The sequence below is a fragment of the Eptesicus fuscus genome, chromosome 4 (genome assembly GCF_027574615.1).
Source record: "Eptesicus fuscus isolate TK198812 chromosome 4, DD_ASM_mEF_20220401, whole genome shotgun sequence".
NCBI classification, from domain to species: domain Eukaryota; kingdom Metazoa; phylum Chordata; class Mammalia; order Chiroptera; family Vespertilionidae; genus Eptesicus; species Eptesicus fuscus.
In genome coordinates, this window is record NC_072476.1 from 33,564,495 (window position 1) to 33,580,035 (window position 15,541).

General features: G+C 44.8%; 1 protein-coding gene and 1 non-coding gene across 4 annotated transcripts in view; one reads left to right on the top strand and one right to left on the bottom strand.

Annotated features, from left to right (window-relative positions):
* LOC103286233 (NXPE family member 3-like) overlaps positions 1-15,541 on the top strand; it is a 53,677-nt gene that overhangs the window by 22,674 nt on the left and 15,462 nt on the right. For all 3 annotated transcript variants that reach the window (XM_054714899.1, XM_054714900.1, XM_054714901.1), the window contains 2 exons: positions 2,897-3,001; positions 12,538-13,292. In XM_054714899.1, coding sequence (XP_054570874.1) covers positions 2,897-3,001; positions 12,538-13,292 — 860 coding nt within the window. The remainder of the gene's footprint in view (positions 1-2,896; positions 3,002-12,537; positions 13,293-15,541) is intronic.
* LOC114231607 (U6 spliceosomal RNA) lies at positions 6,753-6,859 on the bottom strand. The gene has a single exon (XR_003617594.1). It is a non-coding gene; the product is annotated as a U6 spliceosomal RNA (small nuclear RNA).

Consider the following 15,541-nt stretch of genomic DNA (forward strand, 5'->3'; position numbering starts at 1 on the left):
ATGACATGATACAGTATATAGAGAACCCTAAAGATTTCACACACACACACACACACACACACACACACACACACACACTATTAGAATTAATAAATGAATTTAGGAAAGTAGCAGGAGACAATATTTTATTAAAATATCATAAAAAGAATGAAATCTTACTATTTGCAACAACAAAGATAGACCTAGAAAGTATTATGGTAAGTGAAATAAATCAATTAGAGAAAGACAAATACCATATAATTCCACTTATCATATATCTAGAATCTAGAGAACAAAATAAATGAACAAACAAAATAGAAACAGACTCATAGATACATAGAACAGACTGATGGTTGCCAAATGGGAGAGGTCTGGGGATGAAAAGATGAAGGGTTTTAGAAGTACAAATTGGTAGTTATAAAACGGTCACCTGTATAGGAAATATAGTCAATAATATTGTAATAAATATGTACAGTGCCAGGTGGGTACTGGAAATATTGGGAGGAACATTATAAAATATAAGATTGTCTAAACACCACACTGTACATCTGAAACTGACACAAATTTAAAAAAAAAAAGAAACTTACAATAAAAAGGAATTAATAGGACACAAAGAACAGAAAAATAATTAAAACATGAGAGGGAAAGTTGAAAGAAAATGGGGTATCAGGAAACTTTTGATCTGTATGTAAGCTCTGCAACATTTCAGCTAGCTGTGTGTTTTTGAAGAGGTCATAACCTTTCTGGGCCTCATATCTTCATTTGTAAAATAAAGAGGTTGAGAAGAAAAAAGAAACTTGCAAACTAAGAACAAGTTGGGGTCATATTGCCTCAACATTACCCAAAATCAAAGTGCTACAATGTGATAGGGCTGAGTGGTGGGAGTTTTGTTGTTATTTCCTTATACTCCCCTGTGATTTGAAATTTTCATAAATAGCATAGATACACACACCTTCACTTTTTAAAAAATTGATTTTAGAGAGAGGAAGAGAGAGAGAGAGAGAAAGAGAACCATCGATGTGAGAAACATCATTCTGTTGCCTCTTGCACCTTTTGGTGTATGGGACAACACTCCAACCCACTGGGCCACACTGGCCAGGGCCTGTAGTGTCCCATGTTTGGGTTCCAGTTTGTAGTGAACCCCTTTCTACGTCCCGCGTGGCTCAGGGTTCAAGTTCAGGGTTCGACTGGATCCTGGGTCCGGGTGAGGCTGTGTGCCCCTGGATCCGGGTGAGGCTGGGTCCCGGGCCCGGGTGAGGCCACGCGCCCCTGGGTCCAGGTGAGGCCGTGTGCCCCTGGATCCAGGTGAGGCCACATGCCCCTGGGTCCGGGTGAGGCCACGCGCCTCTGGGTCCGGGAGAAGCCGGATCCCGGGTCCAGGTGAGGCCGTGTGCCCCTGGATCCAGGTGAGGCTGGGTCCCGGGCCCGGGTGAGGCCACGCGCCCCTGGGTCTGGGTGAAGCTGGATCCCGGGTCCGGGTGAGGCCATGTGCCCCTGGATCCGGGTGAGGCTAGGTCCCGGGTCCGAATGAGGCTGCGCGCACCTAGGTCCAGGTTAGGCCACACGCCCCTGGGTCTGAAAGAGGCCACGCACCCCTGGGTCCTGGGGAGGCCACGCACCCCTGGGTCCGGGTGAAGCTGGATCCCGGGTCCGGGTGAGGCCGTGTGCCCCTGGATCCGGGTGAGGCTGGGTCCTGGGCCCGTGTGAGGCCACGTGCCCCTGGGTCCGGGTGAGGCCATGTGCCCCTGGATCCGGGTGAGGCTGGGGCCCAGGCCCGGGTGAGGCCACGCGCCCCTGGGTCCGGGTGAAGCTGGATCCCGGGTCCGGGTGAGGCTGTGTGCCCCTGGATCCGGGTGAGGCTGGGTCCCGGGTCTGGGTGAGGCCACGCACCCCCTGGGTCTGGGTGAGGCCACGTGCCCCTGAGTCCGGGTGAAGCCGTGCCCCTGGGTCCGGCCGAGACCAAACCAGAGAGAGTCGGACCTCCGTTACCACCATTTGTCCACCATCCAGAGCTGAGGGGTCAGTGCTGACATGTACACATAAGGAACTGGTGAACATTGAAATTGGGTCTCAAAAGAACTGTTGGTCCAGAAAGAAACTCACTACAGACTGATTCATTTGCCTGTCAGCATAACTATTATTGCTCGTCTCACATTCAGTTCTTATAAGTATATCTCTAGTGACACATGATCTCGCTCATCTAGGGGAAATGATGAACAACATAGACTGATGAACAAGAACAGAACCAGAAACAAGGAGGCATCGATCGGACTATCGGGCCTCAGAGGGAGGATAGGGGAGGTTGGGGAAGGGGGGAGAGATCAACCAAAGGACATGTGTGCATGCATATGAGCCTACCCAATGGTTAAGTTCAACAGGGGGTTGGGGCATCCGTGGGGAGGGGTGTGGGATGGGAATGGGGGGATGAGGACAAATATGTGACACCTTAATCAATAAAGAAATTTAAAAAAAAAAAGAAAAGTTTCCCCATCCCTGCTTCTGGAGATATGATATATCAATAGAAGAACTACAATTAACACCAAATATATTTTATGAAAATTTACAAGTGAATGACAGCATATGTTCTCTCACTGTTGTTTTGGGGGGTGTGGTGAAATATTATCTAAACCAATTGTGAAAGAGGTCATTAGTGCAAAGACTCAGAGGCACCTGTGGCATCCCAGAATGGAATCTTACCGGAAGCTGCTCACTGGAGGCTGCAATTGTTTCAAAGTCCAGAAAAAGAGACTCAAAATTCTGGGGGAAACCTAGGACTTAGAAAGGTGGATTTTGAAAGACACAGGGTCTGGAATAGTTTATAGTATCAGGCAGAACATGTACCTCTCTTGGAAAGTTACAAGAAGTAACTCAGTAACTTAACAAGACCTATTAAATTTTTATTTTATATTCCACCTAGATCCATGGTTCTTACTGGTTATTTCAGAGAAAAATCTACACTGCCATGGGTTCATTCATGGGGCAACGCAAGATTCTGACTGTGGTGTTGGTCTTTCTGGCTTGGGTGAGTACTCCCCTTGCTCCACCACCTCTTGTCCCTGGCTCATTTGTTCTCTCCTTGTGCAACCTCAAGTTTGAATTGATTACTGCCTGAAATCCGGGAGAGGGGACTGAGGGAGCTCTCAGTTTCCTTCCCTCTGCCCCAGTGTGACTCCAGCGGCAGCAATTGCAAGGTGAAACCTCACCCTTAGGAGAAGGGTGAGCGGTTGGGTGGTGGGGTCTATTAAGGAGTTAGAAACACAAACCCAGAAGAGATTGTTCCAGGGAAATCCCCAGGGAGGGGAAGGGGAGCAATTCACATTGTTCTTAGCTCTCTAACCCTTTCTGTCACCGTGTATGAGAAAGAGATAGAAGTCTGTGGTGTCCAGTCCTGCTTTTTAAGCACAGAAGAAGTCAGGGATTCGAGAAAAAAAAAAAATCCCTGTCCAAAAGGAGAGTGGGCAATTGGCTGGAGTGACCTCTGCGGTGTTTTGGAGAATCTTGGCTGTGACAAGAAGCTATGAATACCTGTAAGAGAAGGCATTTCCCTGTTTGTCCATAGATCATAACTGGAGTTTGGGGGCTTAATGTAGCTATAAATGCATTTTGTTTGGCCTGTTTCAACTCATGCTTAAAACAATTGGTTATTGAATGGGTTATTGATATTTAAACAGTATGAGATTTCACATGAAAATATGAATTTCTGGTTTCTCTTAAAAGTGGTTCAACCTCAGGACAGCAAGTTCACAAATTGGTCTTCATTCTAAAAATATGGAGGGGTTTGGCATGGAAACCCTAATTTCTTACTGTTGACAAAAGAAACGTCCAACCCTGTAGAGAATTTTTCTGAATTTATTTGAGCCAAACTGACAATTGCCAGGAAGCAAAATCTCAATGGATTGAGAAAATGCTCCAGAGAATGGCCATTTTATAGCTTACTTTATACATTAGAATCAAAGGAGGAGATGTTACATGAAAGGGGGGTAGGATTTACATGAAATTCATTGGTGGTAAATTAGGGAGGTGGAGGAAATCAAAGCAGGGAAATCTCTGAGATTGAATAAAGAATAAAACAGAGCTCAGCTGGCATAGCTCAGTGGTTGAGCATCAACCTATGAACCAGAAGGTCACAGTTCGATTCTTGGTCAGGGCATATGCCCAGGTTGCTGGCTCGATCCCCAGTAGGGGTTGTGCAGGACACAACCAATTAATGATTCTCTCTCATTGATGTTTTTATCTCTCTCTCCCTCCTCCTCCCTCTGTGAAATCAATAAAATAAAATAAAAACCTATTTTTTTTAAAAAAAAGAATAAAATGGAGAGACACATACTTCTTTTAAATTGGTGGGTACAGGATGGTTAACTGTGGCGGGCTGGCACGGCCATGGCATACTCAGCCCCAGCGTGCCTTATGTGCCACGCCAGCTCAGCCAGGTTCAGTGGCCCTGAGAGGGGGCGGTGAAGGATTGAGAAAAGACAGACAAGAGAATGAAAGCTGGGTCTGGGTGGGACTCTGCTCCTCTGATGGAGAGAGAGCACCACGGACTACGAGCCGTGTCTTTATTTTATAGCCGATGCCACGAGGCAAAGGAAGGGCGTGGTCAAGATGTTGACAACATTCTCGTGGGTTTCGATCCTACTCAATTACATGCACCTGATCGAGCTTTGTTTACTTGCAGCCTCTATCACTTAGGCACGTGGGGCCACGTGTTCGGACCATAGGGTCAAGCTCACAATTACAGCTGTTGGCTCTGCCCTCCAAGCTGGGACTTGCATGCGGCCACGAGAGGACTGTGCCCTCTCATCAGTCCAAGTCTTGAACGTGTCCAAACACTGTAGCCGTGCCCCACAGTTAACAATTAACACAGCATGTAGACATGGCATTCGAGGAACAAGGTAACAATGAGGGGTGTTGCTCAGTGGTTGAGCATTGATCCATGAACCAGGAGGTCACATACCTAAGTTGTAGGAGGGCGGTGAGCAGGAGGCAACCAATCGCTGATTCTCTCTCATCGTTGATGTTTCTTGTGAGGTTCGCGGGGCAGGGAACAAAGCAGAGAGTCCAGGCCGGTCAAAAGGAAGAACTTTTAATCTTGCTCTCCCGGGCGAGGTTCACCGGTCCTGAGGGTAGGGCCAGAGAAGTGGCATTGGGCGGGAGCTGAGGCACTCTTTTTATCCCGGTGTTCAGTGAGGGCGCAGGACCATGAGCTGAGGGGGTGGAATTTCCTCCGCGGGCAGGGGTTCCAGGAATGGAGCCAGTATCTGCGCCATCGTTTGCCTGGAGCACTGGTCCGTCACGGGTTCCAGGAAGGGACCAGCGTTTGTGTGTGCACTAGTCTGTTATCTGCGTCACCATCGGTTGCATGCATCGGCTTCTGGAATTCCTCAGACCTAACATTTCTATCTCTCTCTTCCTCTCTCTGAAATTAATAAAAACATATATAAATATTTTTTTAAATAAAAACGACAATGAGAGGTTCTGTGGCCATAGTGGTATGAGATTGTACTCTGAGAGTCTGGAAAAAGGGGGTTGCTTAAACATTCAAAGGGTATGTTATTTTAATTTTTTCCCCCCAGTTAATCCTCACCCGAGGATATATTCCCATTGGTTTTATTTTATTTATTTATTTATTTATTTATTTATTTATTTATTTATTTTACAAATCAAACTTTTATTATGAGGAGCTGGCTGTACAATATCTAAAAAGAAAGTTAAGGTGAGGAAAGCAGATGACTACTTCCTTCCACCGTGTGTGTGTGTGTGTGTGTGTGTGTGTGTGTGTGTGTAGAGAGAGAGACAGAGAATCTTGGGAAGAGAAGACTGGCAGTTGTGTGACAGCATCAAGGGGCAGGCTGAGGGGAGCCAGATCCAGGGGGCTGGGAGCCATTAGCCTTTGGAGTCCCTGGAGCTGGAGGGGGGCTATCTCCAGCTTCCTGTTTTCCCCCACAGAGGGCACTGCCCCCAAGTGGGGAAGGGGCTGAGGATTGGGGAGGGACCGGGGAAGGGTGGGAGGTGGGGCCCCCTTTGCCATCCCCTGTTGGGGGAAGAGAGACCACTATGTACTTCTGGACACTGCCGGGGCCAGAGGGGGCAGTGCTGGGGGGTGCAGCTGTGGCAGTGGAGACCAGCTTGACAATGGGCTGCACACTGGGGACCGTGGTAGTGACAGGAGAGGTGGTGGTGGAGCCTGAGCCAGGGGCTGAGGTGCTGAGGGACAGGACCTGTTGGGTGGATGAGGCACTAGAGGACGATGACATTACAATAAACTTGGTTGGAGGAGGGGAAGGCTGAGGTGGAGCAGCAGCTCGTGCAGACACCAGTGTCTGGACGGGCAGTGCGATGGAGCCAGGGACCTTCAGCAAGCCAGGGGTCCGAGGGCCAGGTTGAGGGGCCTGAGAAAGGGTCAGCGTGGTCGGGGCTGAGTGATGGTCAGAGTGGTCCTGTTGACCTGTTGAGCCTGCAGAGCAGCTTGAGCCCGGGCCTTGACCACATGGGAGCAGAGGAGGGGTCCAAGGGACCCAAATTCTGCCCGATAGGCATCCTGATTGTCAGGTGGTGGGCGCAGCTTTGCCAGAACAGGGGCACAGTGCTTCATTTCAGTATGTTCTTGTTGAAGGCCAAACTGCTGGCATAGCAGTGTGTATAAGGAATGCTATGGGGGGGATGAGGACAAATATGTAATGCCTTAATCAATAAAGAAATTTTTTAAAAAAAGGAATGCTATGGTTTTTCTTCATAAGAAAACATAGGCACCAATTGGTGTGAACAGAGTACGTAAAAATATGGAACGCTTCACGAATTTGCGTGTCATCCTTGCACAGGGGCCATGCTAATCTTCTCTGTATCGTTCCAATTTTAGTATATGTGCTGCAGAAGCGAGCACTTCCCATTGGTTTTAGAGAGAGTGGAAGAGAGAGGGAAAGACAGAGAAACATCGATGTGAGAGAAACACATCAACTGGTTGCCTCCTTCACATGTCCTGACCAGGCCCCGGGCCAGGGAGGAGCCTGCAACTGAGGTACATGCCCTTGACTGGAATCAAACCTGGGACCCTTGGGTCTGCAGGTCGATGCTCTATCCACTGAGCCAAACCGGCTAGGGCTCAAAGGGTATGTTATTTTAGATGCAAAAAGACAATAGACTTGCATGCATATTAGCATAACCAACGGACACAGACACGGGGCGTTGGGGACTTGTCCTGAGGGGTGGGAGCGGGTGTTCAATCGGAGAAAAAGGAGACATATGTAATACTTTAAACAAACAAACAAAAAAGACAATAGACAGGCTTACTTAAAGTAAAGATTGACCTTTGTCAAGGAAACTGTAAGCCTAGGATATCACCACCTGCCACGACTCGCTTTTAGTTAGGATTTTTTATGTTCAGATCATCCTATTGTTACCGGTGTTGGAGTTCTTGAGTTCCCCAAAATAGAAATCAAGAGGAAACCCCAGAGAAATTTCCAGACAGATTTATTTATTAGGCTTATGTTTGAGCACAAAAGAGACAGCACAAAAGGAAGGAAGGTCTTCTGAATTAGCTTGGGGACTGAGTCTGCTTGGCTGTTTTTATAAGCTGGGACAAAGTGGGCTTACATGAAAAAAGTAACAACAGGCTTTTGGGAAAAGGCAGGTTTGTGGAATTTTCCATGTCAGGACAGGAAAAGCAAGCTCTTAGAAGGGAGACAAAATTCTGCAATTGCTTTGAGCAGAGTGTGGTGGGGTAGTAACCTTCAGATCTGATATTCCTTCTGGCTACCGCATCTTACTGGCTTCTGGTCACTGAGTATTTTTCTACTCTTGGGTCCAAGTCCTTATACCGTCTCACTCTCTGGTTACTTTCAGTTTGTAAGGCTCACCATGCAGGCCTCCCCGATCTGGTCAGGTTTAGTAAGTGGCCCCTTTTCGTCCACATTAAAAATCAGATCCAAATGAAGTGTTGATTTCATTTCCAGAGTAAATGTTCATTGTGAGAGAGTGAGACATCTTGGTGCAGCAGCCAAAACCTTCCACTTTTTAAAAAAGTTGAATTATAACATACATGAAAATATATAAGTCGTAAGTGCTCAATTAAATAAAAGATAACACAGCTGTGTAATCATCACAAGTCAAGAAATAAAAATTACCAGTACCCCAGAAGCTTCCATTTTTGCCTTCTTCTCTATCACTATCATCCTCTCTTCTTTCCAACTATAAACATTATAGTTTATTTTTACCTGATTTTGCATTTTATAGAAATGCAGTCATGTACTACGCATTCTTTTATGTGTGCCTTCTTTCATTTTAAAGGCAGGAGAGGAAGAAGCTAGGCAACTTCCTTGGCAAGTAGAATGGGGAAAGTGAAACAGATTGCTATTTCACACTGGCCTCATCCAGCACCCGGCCTCACCTGCTGCCTTCCCTCTTGCATGACCACCTCCTTAAGCATTAAGCCCTCAGGACCATGAGGTTCTGATCAGCATCAAATAACCTTAGGAACAAAGCCTCTGGTCTGTTGACCATCAAGGCAGAGTTTTGGTCAAACCAGAGATAACACCCAGGCCTCAGTTGTGCTTCAGCTCCAAACGCAGAAAAACAGCAAAACCGGAAGAAGCGATGCCATGGCTGACATCAGGACCAGATGCAATGACTAATGGCCTCCTATCATAGTGCAGACCCATCAGTAGAAGCCAATCCTGAAAGGACACCACTAAAAACTGATGAATAATCTTGGTCAGGGCATTGTGATCCTTCCCTGAGTCCTCCCCTAAAATCCCTGTCTTTAGAACACAGATAAAAATCCTTAAGGCAAGGGTCCCAGTGCACTTGCACCCTGTCTCTCTCTGATGGTACCTTCCTCCTGTCCCCTTACTTCCTCAAGGCATGTACCAGTATCTTCACTTTCTAGCTCCTAAGCCCCAATAGCCCTTTGGCTTCTGTAACTTGTCTCCTGAGTCCATGCAGCCCACTTCTTCTACCTCTGTGACTTTCTAAATAAACTTCTTGCACTAGAGTTCTTGGCTCTGAATTCTTTCTTTGCCAAACTCAAGAACTGAGGTCAAATGCCACCATTGTTTTTGTGAGAGTCATCCATGTTATAGTGTAAAACCATTATTTGTTAATTTTATGTTAGTACTCTAGTGTATGAATATATGACAATTTACTTACCCATTCTACTATTGATGGCCACTTGGATTGTGTTCAATTTTGAACTATTTTAAATATTGCCTGGTGCACATATGCATGCCTTTCTGTTGAGTATATACCAACCAGCTAAATTGCTTGGTCCTAAGATATGCAAACATTAACCTTTCGAACATACTGACAGTGTTGCAAAGTGATTTTCCCAATTTTTGTTCTCATCAGCACATATGAGAGATTCAGTTGCTTCACATCCTCACTAACATTGGTTTTGTCTTTTAGTTGTAACTTTTCTTTGAATATCTAAAGGTATTTCATTGTGGTTTTAGTTTGCAATCCTTTTCTTACTAATTCAGCTAAGCACCTATTCATATATTTATTGGTCATTGAATTTCCTCTATTGTGAAATGCTGTTAAAGTATGTTCTATCCATTTTAATTAGGTTGTTTGTCTTTTCTTATTAATCTTTAGGAATTCTTTAGAGATTCTGGAAACAAGCTCCTTCATTTGTTGTGCATGGTACAAATATCTTCTCCAGCTCTGTGTCATGCCTGCTTTTCATTCTAATAGTGTCTTTTGAGTAAAATAAATATTTTTAAATTTTATATTATTATTATAAGATTTATTATCTCTTAACATGAGATCTGCCTGCTTAACAATTTTTTAAAGTATACAACACAGTATTTTAGATACAATGTTGTACAACAGACCTGTAGAGTTCATTTATCTTGCTTAACTAAAATTTTATGCTTGTTAACTAGTAACTCCCCATTTATTCCTCTCCCTGCCATCTGGCAAACACCTTTCTTCAGTTCCATAAATTTTACAATTTTAGATTCTTCATATAAAAGGAATCATGCAATATTTGTCTTTCTGTGACTGGCTTCTTTCACCAGCATAGAGAGCCATGCTGAGCCAGGGGGAGGAGCTATGGTGACTACCAGCTTAAGCTAGTAGTCCTTGTTCTCTCCCAGGCAGCTAGATTGAGCTGGTCTCATCAGCATTGCAAACTGGCAGGCCAGAAACCAGTTCACTGAAGATCTTTACAGAAAAGTTGGGACACTGAGCTGATAGAAGCTGGGAGCTGGGGTTCTCTTCCTGATCATATTGCATTATAGCAGAGGTGTCCTGAATCTCCTTACCACTTTTGGTACGTCTATTTTCATGTTCACCTGGTATAAAAGCCTTCCAGTTACTGAATTGTTGCTGAATCTGTGAATTCATGGGGGAAAGAGGAGTCAGGGCTTCCTATTCGCCACCTTAAAGGTGTTACTCCTGAAGTTTTCTCTTTTTATTTCTATCTAGACAGATTGTATTTGTATTTTTATAGTTCCTTTTTGGTTAAAGAGAAATTAAGCAGAGAATTTTTTACAATTTTTGTTTTTATTATGAAACTAGAAACCTGGTGCATGAAATCGTGCACTGGGCGGGGGGGGGGTTGTTTGTCCCTCAGCCCAGCCTGCACCCTCTCCAATCTGGGACCCCTCGGCAGTTGTACATCCCTCTCACAATCCAGGACTGCTGGCTCCTAACCACTCGCCTGCCTGGTTGCCTGATTGCCCCTAACCACTCCCCTGCTGGCCTGATTGACACCTAACTGCTCCCCTGCCAGCCCGATCACCTCCAACTGCCCTCCCGTGCAGTCCTGGTCCCCCCCCCCCCAAACTGCCCTCCCCTGCAGGCCTGGTTGCCCCCAACTGCCCTCCCCTGCCAGCCATCTTGTGATGATGTGGGGGTGGCCATCTTGTGGTGGCATCTTGTGATGACATGGGGGCAGCCATATTGTGGCAGCCATCTTGTGATGTCATGGGGGTGGCCATCTGGTGATGACATGGGGCCGGCCATCTTGTGACTACGTAGGAGTGGCCATCTTGTGATTTGAGGGTGTGAGGATCAATTTGCATACTACCTCTTTATTATATAGGATATTTTTCACATGTCAAAGAATATATGTAATGTGCATATGACATAGGAATAACAAGACAGCTAATAATTATTTTCATGTAACCACCCCCAACTAATAATTCTTTTCATGTTGAACTGATACTTTTGGTCTTTCTCAAATCTGTTCAAATTTGCTATAACAGAACCCTTGGCCACTCTTGCTGGTCAGTTCAAATTTTCAGGACACTTTGTGTGCTGGCAAAGCTGCAAGCAACAGGAGGCAAAACAGTCTCTGCTGCTGGGAATGTGAGACGTGTTCCCTGGCACGTTTCTGTCCTTTGTTAAGATGGACAAGAAGCCATTCTGACTTGTGATCTGCCAGTTTAGCGCTGCCCTGATATTCTCCCAGCCCAGGATGAGGGTCTATAAACAGGCCCCATCAGGACCAGACACCTTACCAGGTATACTTTCCTCCAAGACACCACTGGCCTGTGTGGGCTAAGCATCCCAAGAAACCACATAATACTGGAGCTGAGCCCAGATTCTATGATGTTGAACCCTGCTTCTCTCCAGCCCAGAGAGGAGCCAATCCTGTGAGTGTTTTCTCCTCCAGCAATCAAAACAGAGATTTCAGCCTCAAACACACCCTCCATGTGCTGCCATGGACTTTGAGATGTGTCACTGGGTTGCTTCTTTTCTGAATCACATTGCTTGAATAGAAGGGACAATTGGTGGGTATAGGTAAGTATCTGATAGGTCAGGCACATAGACCCACTCTCATATCTACGACACAAAATAAGGCCTCCTTCAACTGCTCTTCCTGGTCTTATTTGTGACTTTGTGTTTCTTGGAATATGATACCAGAGAGCTCTGGGCCCCTGGAGGAGAGTCTCTGTCATAGCAAACACCATGTCTTCCTAGAAAAGAATCTGCCATAGATCAGTTCTTGTTCCAGCCATCACCTCTGTCTCTGCCTTTCTACAGCTTCTTACTTTTCCAATAGTTTCTGTGGTCGAATTGCTTCTTTTGTCCACTGAGCCCAATTAGAGAGGGAGCTCCCTAAGAGACGGTTTAACCTCCTGCTTGTTGAACCCTCAACAGCACCAAGTAAATGGACTTGCCCACCTCCAATTCTCTCTTGGAAATCTAGTTTGGAGATGGTGGGGGTGAGATGTTAGAGAGAGGGAATAGAAAGAAAAAAGAGGACACTTAACCAGAATGCCAGGTTCAGGGAGGTAAGTAAGAGATATGACAATTAGATGTAGGCCTGCATATATCTCTGTGCATGTTGCATGGGGATGAGGGTGGTAGTGGAGGGAATAAGGCTGAGATAAGGATACAGTTGAGAGCCACAGATATAACTTCATCTTCACCGGAGGTGCTCCTTTTAAGTGACTTGATAATGACTCAGACACTAGGCTAGTGAGTGACACACAGCTTGGTGCAGGCAGGATAGGACTCCTGGCAGAGGGGACTGGTTTTGGTGAGTGGAAATCTCCTTCTTAAAAGAAAGTGAATAGAACATAAACCATTGATAGATTCTCCTTTCTCTACCCACAGATCTTCTACTTCAAGTTGCCCTGGCCTGACAGCACCAGCCCTCGTCCCCCAGCACCTTGCTGTGCCTCTAAATCTGCCCCCAAGCCCACAGAATCGCCCTCCCTCTTGGAGTCTGTCTCCCAGGAGTTTGGCAACCTGACCCACCTTTTGTACTGGCCTTCAAGCCCAGGAGAAGAAAAGGACCTACTGGCCTCCACCAGCCCCCAGAACTCCACCTACCACCTGAGGGGTCCTGCGCAGGCCAGCTATGTCCTGGGAGGCTACCTGGAGGCCATCCTTGTTGCCAGAGACCATCGAGGCAGGCCCAAGACCCATGGCGGGGATCTGTTTCGGGCACAGCTGCTGGGTCCTGACTTGAAGGCAGGGGTCCCTGGGGATGTCCAGGATCTGGAGAATGGCACTTACCTGCTGTCCTTCCCCCTTCTTTGGGCTGGGCAGGCCCAGGTGCAAGTGCGGCTGATCCACTCCAGCGAGGCCATTGGGGTTCTGCGAAGAATCTGGAGAGAGAAAAGAGCCACTGTTGATTTTAGAGGGTATTTCCGGGGACCCACGGGAATTGAAGAGACTGTGATTTGCAATGTTGACCCTTTGTCAATTGGAACAAGAGGGCCTACCTGCCAGTACAGAAATGTGGATTCGGGTGAACTCTGGTTCTGTGCTCAGCCCTCTACCCTGCCTTGCAACTCTTTAGTTGGGCACTCAAGTGGAAGTTACCTGAATGTGACTACTCTGCATGATGAGGCCCTGCTGGCAGGGTAAGAAAACATAAGAGCAGGGAAGCTTGTACCAACACTAAGCCACATCCTTCTTTCTAAATATTGTCCCTGTGACACAATGACCCTCTCCAGTTTACCACTCATTTATTTATTCTCTCATCCAACAGGTGCTTGTTCAGCACCAATTATATGACAGACATTTCTAAACAGATATGTACCTCAAGAAACTGGTCAGGCTATCCACTTAAGGACGGTTACAATTGATCCGGGGTTTCAAGAAAAAAATAGGAATTCTCCAGAAAGATAAGAGATAAGATGTTCAAGGAAGAGCAAATGACCTCAGGGCAAAAGTGTCTTGAGTGCTTCATTTATTTATTTAAATTCCTGCCTGCACTTAGATTTTCATCTAAAAATAAATAAATACATAAAAATTCCTTGTTTAGTTAGATCTTCAATTATTTAAAAATCTATTTTTCAAAAACATTAAAGATGTTTTTTTGTTCAGAATTTTTAGTGGTTCTCAGTGTAAGGGTTGGTGTGAATACTTAGTTCTGCCATATTATCAGAAAAATGAATCTCCATTCTATTTTATTTGTTCCTGCTAGTATCTTTGATATTTGTTCTCTTTATTTATTTCAGGATTTATTTCTTTTTTATTTTATACAATTATATTTATTAATATGAAAAGATATTCCTGTCAGTGGTAATAACCAACAGAGACAGTATGCCTATTGAAATGGTAGATTTTTAGGCAAGCAGGCCTGTGCTAAGCAGAAAACTGGGGCAGGCCTGCCGGAGCATGCAGCAGCCTCTAGCAGAGTGGGATGGAATCTGGTGAAGGAGTAATTGTGAGAGCGCCTAATGGGAACAGCCTCTTCTGTAAGCATATGTGGAATGCCTCATTATAGCCCCTTATTTCTTTTTTTCTAATTTCATGATTCAGAACAATTCAGCAATTTATCAATCTTCCTTATATGAGATAAAAATAGATAAGGCTATAAATTTCTTTCAGAGTACAGCTTTAGCCTATATTCTTCAAATTTTTGTATATGGAAACTTCATTTTTACTTATTTTCACATGTTTTGTAATTGACACAGTAATTTTTTCTTTAATTCATGAATTATTTAGGAATTACGTTTAGTTTCTGAATATAAGGTAGGGAGGTGGCTGTCTTCATATTTTTTTCTTAATTTATTTGCATTATGACTAGAAATATGGTTTCTTTTTTATTTTATTTTATTTTTTAAAAATAAATATTTATTGTTCAGATTATTACAATTGTTCCTCTTTCCCCCCCCCCCCCCGCCCATAGCTGCCCTCCACCCGGTTCCCACCCCTCCCTCTGCCCTTATCCCCCCTCACTGTCCTCATCCATAGGTGTACGATTTTTGTCCAGTCTCTTCCCGCACCCCTCGTGCCCCCTTCCCCCCAAGAATTGTCAGTGCACTCCCTTTCTATGCCCCTGATTCTATTATGTTCACCAGTTTATTCTGTTCATCTGGTTTTTTATTCACTTGATTTTTAGATTCACTTGTTGATAGATATGTATTTGTTGTTCATAATTTTTATCTTTACCTTTTTCTTCTTCTTCCTCTTCTTAAAGAATACCTTTCAGCATTTCATATAATACTGGTTTGGTGGTGATGAACTCCTTTAGCTTTTTCTTATCTGTGAAGCTCTTTATCTGACCTTCAATTCTGAATGATAGCTTTGCTGGGTAATCTTGGTTGTAGTTTCTTGCTATTCATCACTTTGAATATTTCTTGCCACTCGCATCTGGCCTGCATAGTTTCTGTTGAGAAATCAGCTGACAGTCATATGGGTGCTCCCTTGTAGGTAACTAACTGTTTTTCTCTTGCTGCTTTTAATATTCTCTCTTTGTCTTTTGCTCTTGGCATTTTAATTATGATGTGTCTTGGTGTGGTCCTCTTTGGATTCCTTTTGTTTGGGGTTCTGTGCGCTTCCTGGACTTGTAAGCCTATTTCTTTCACCAGGTAGGGGCAGTTTGTGATCATTATTTCTTCAAATAGGTTTTCAGTATCTTTCTCTCTCTCTTCTTCTGGCACCCCAATAATTCTGATGTTGGTACGTTTGAAGTTGTCTCAGAGGCTCCTTACACTATCTTCATATTTTTGGATTATTTTTTTGCTTTTCCAGTTGGGTGTGTTTTGCTTCTTTGTATTTCAAATCTTTGACTTGATTCTTGGGATCCTCTAGTCTGCTGTTGGATCTCTGTATATTATTTTTTATTTCAGTCAGTGTATGCTTAATTTCTAGTTGGTCCTTT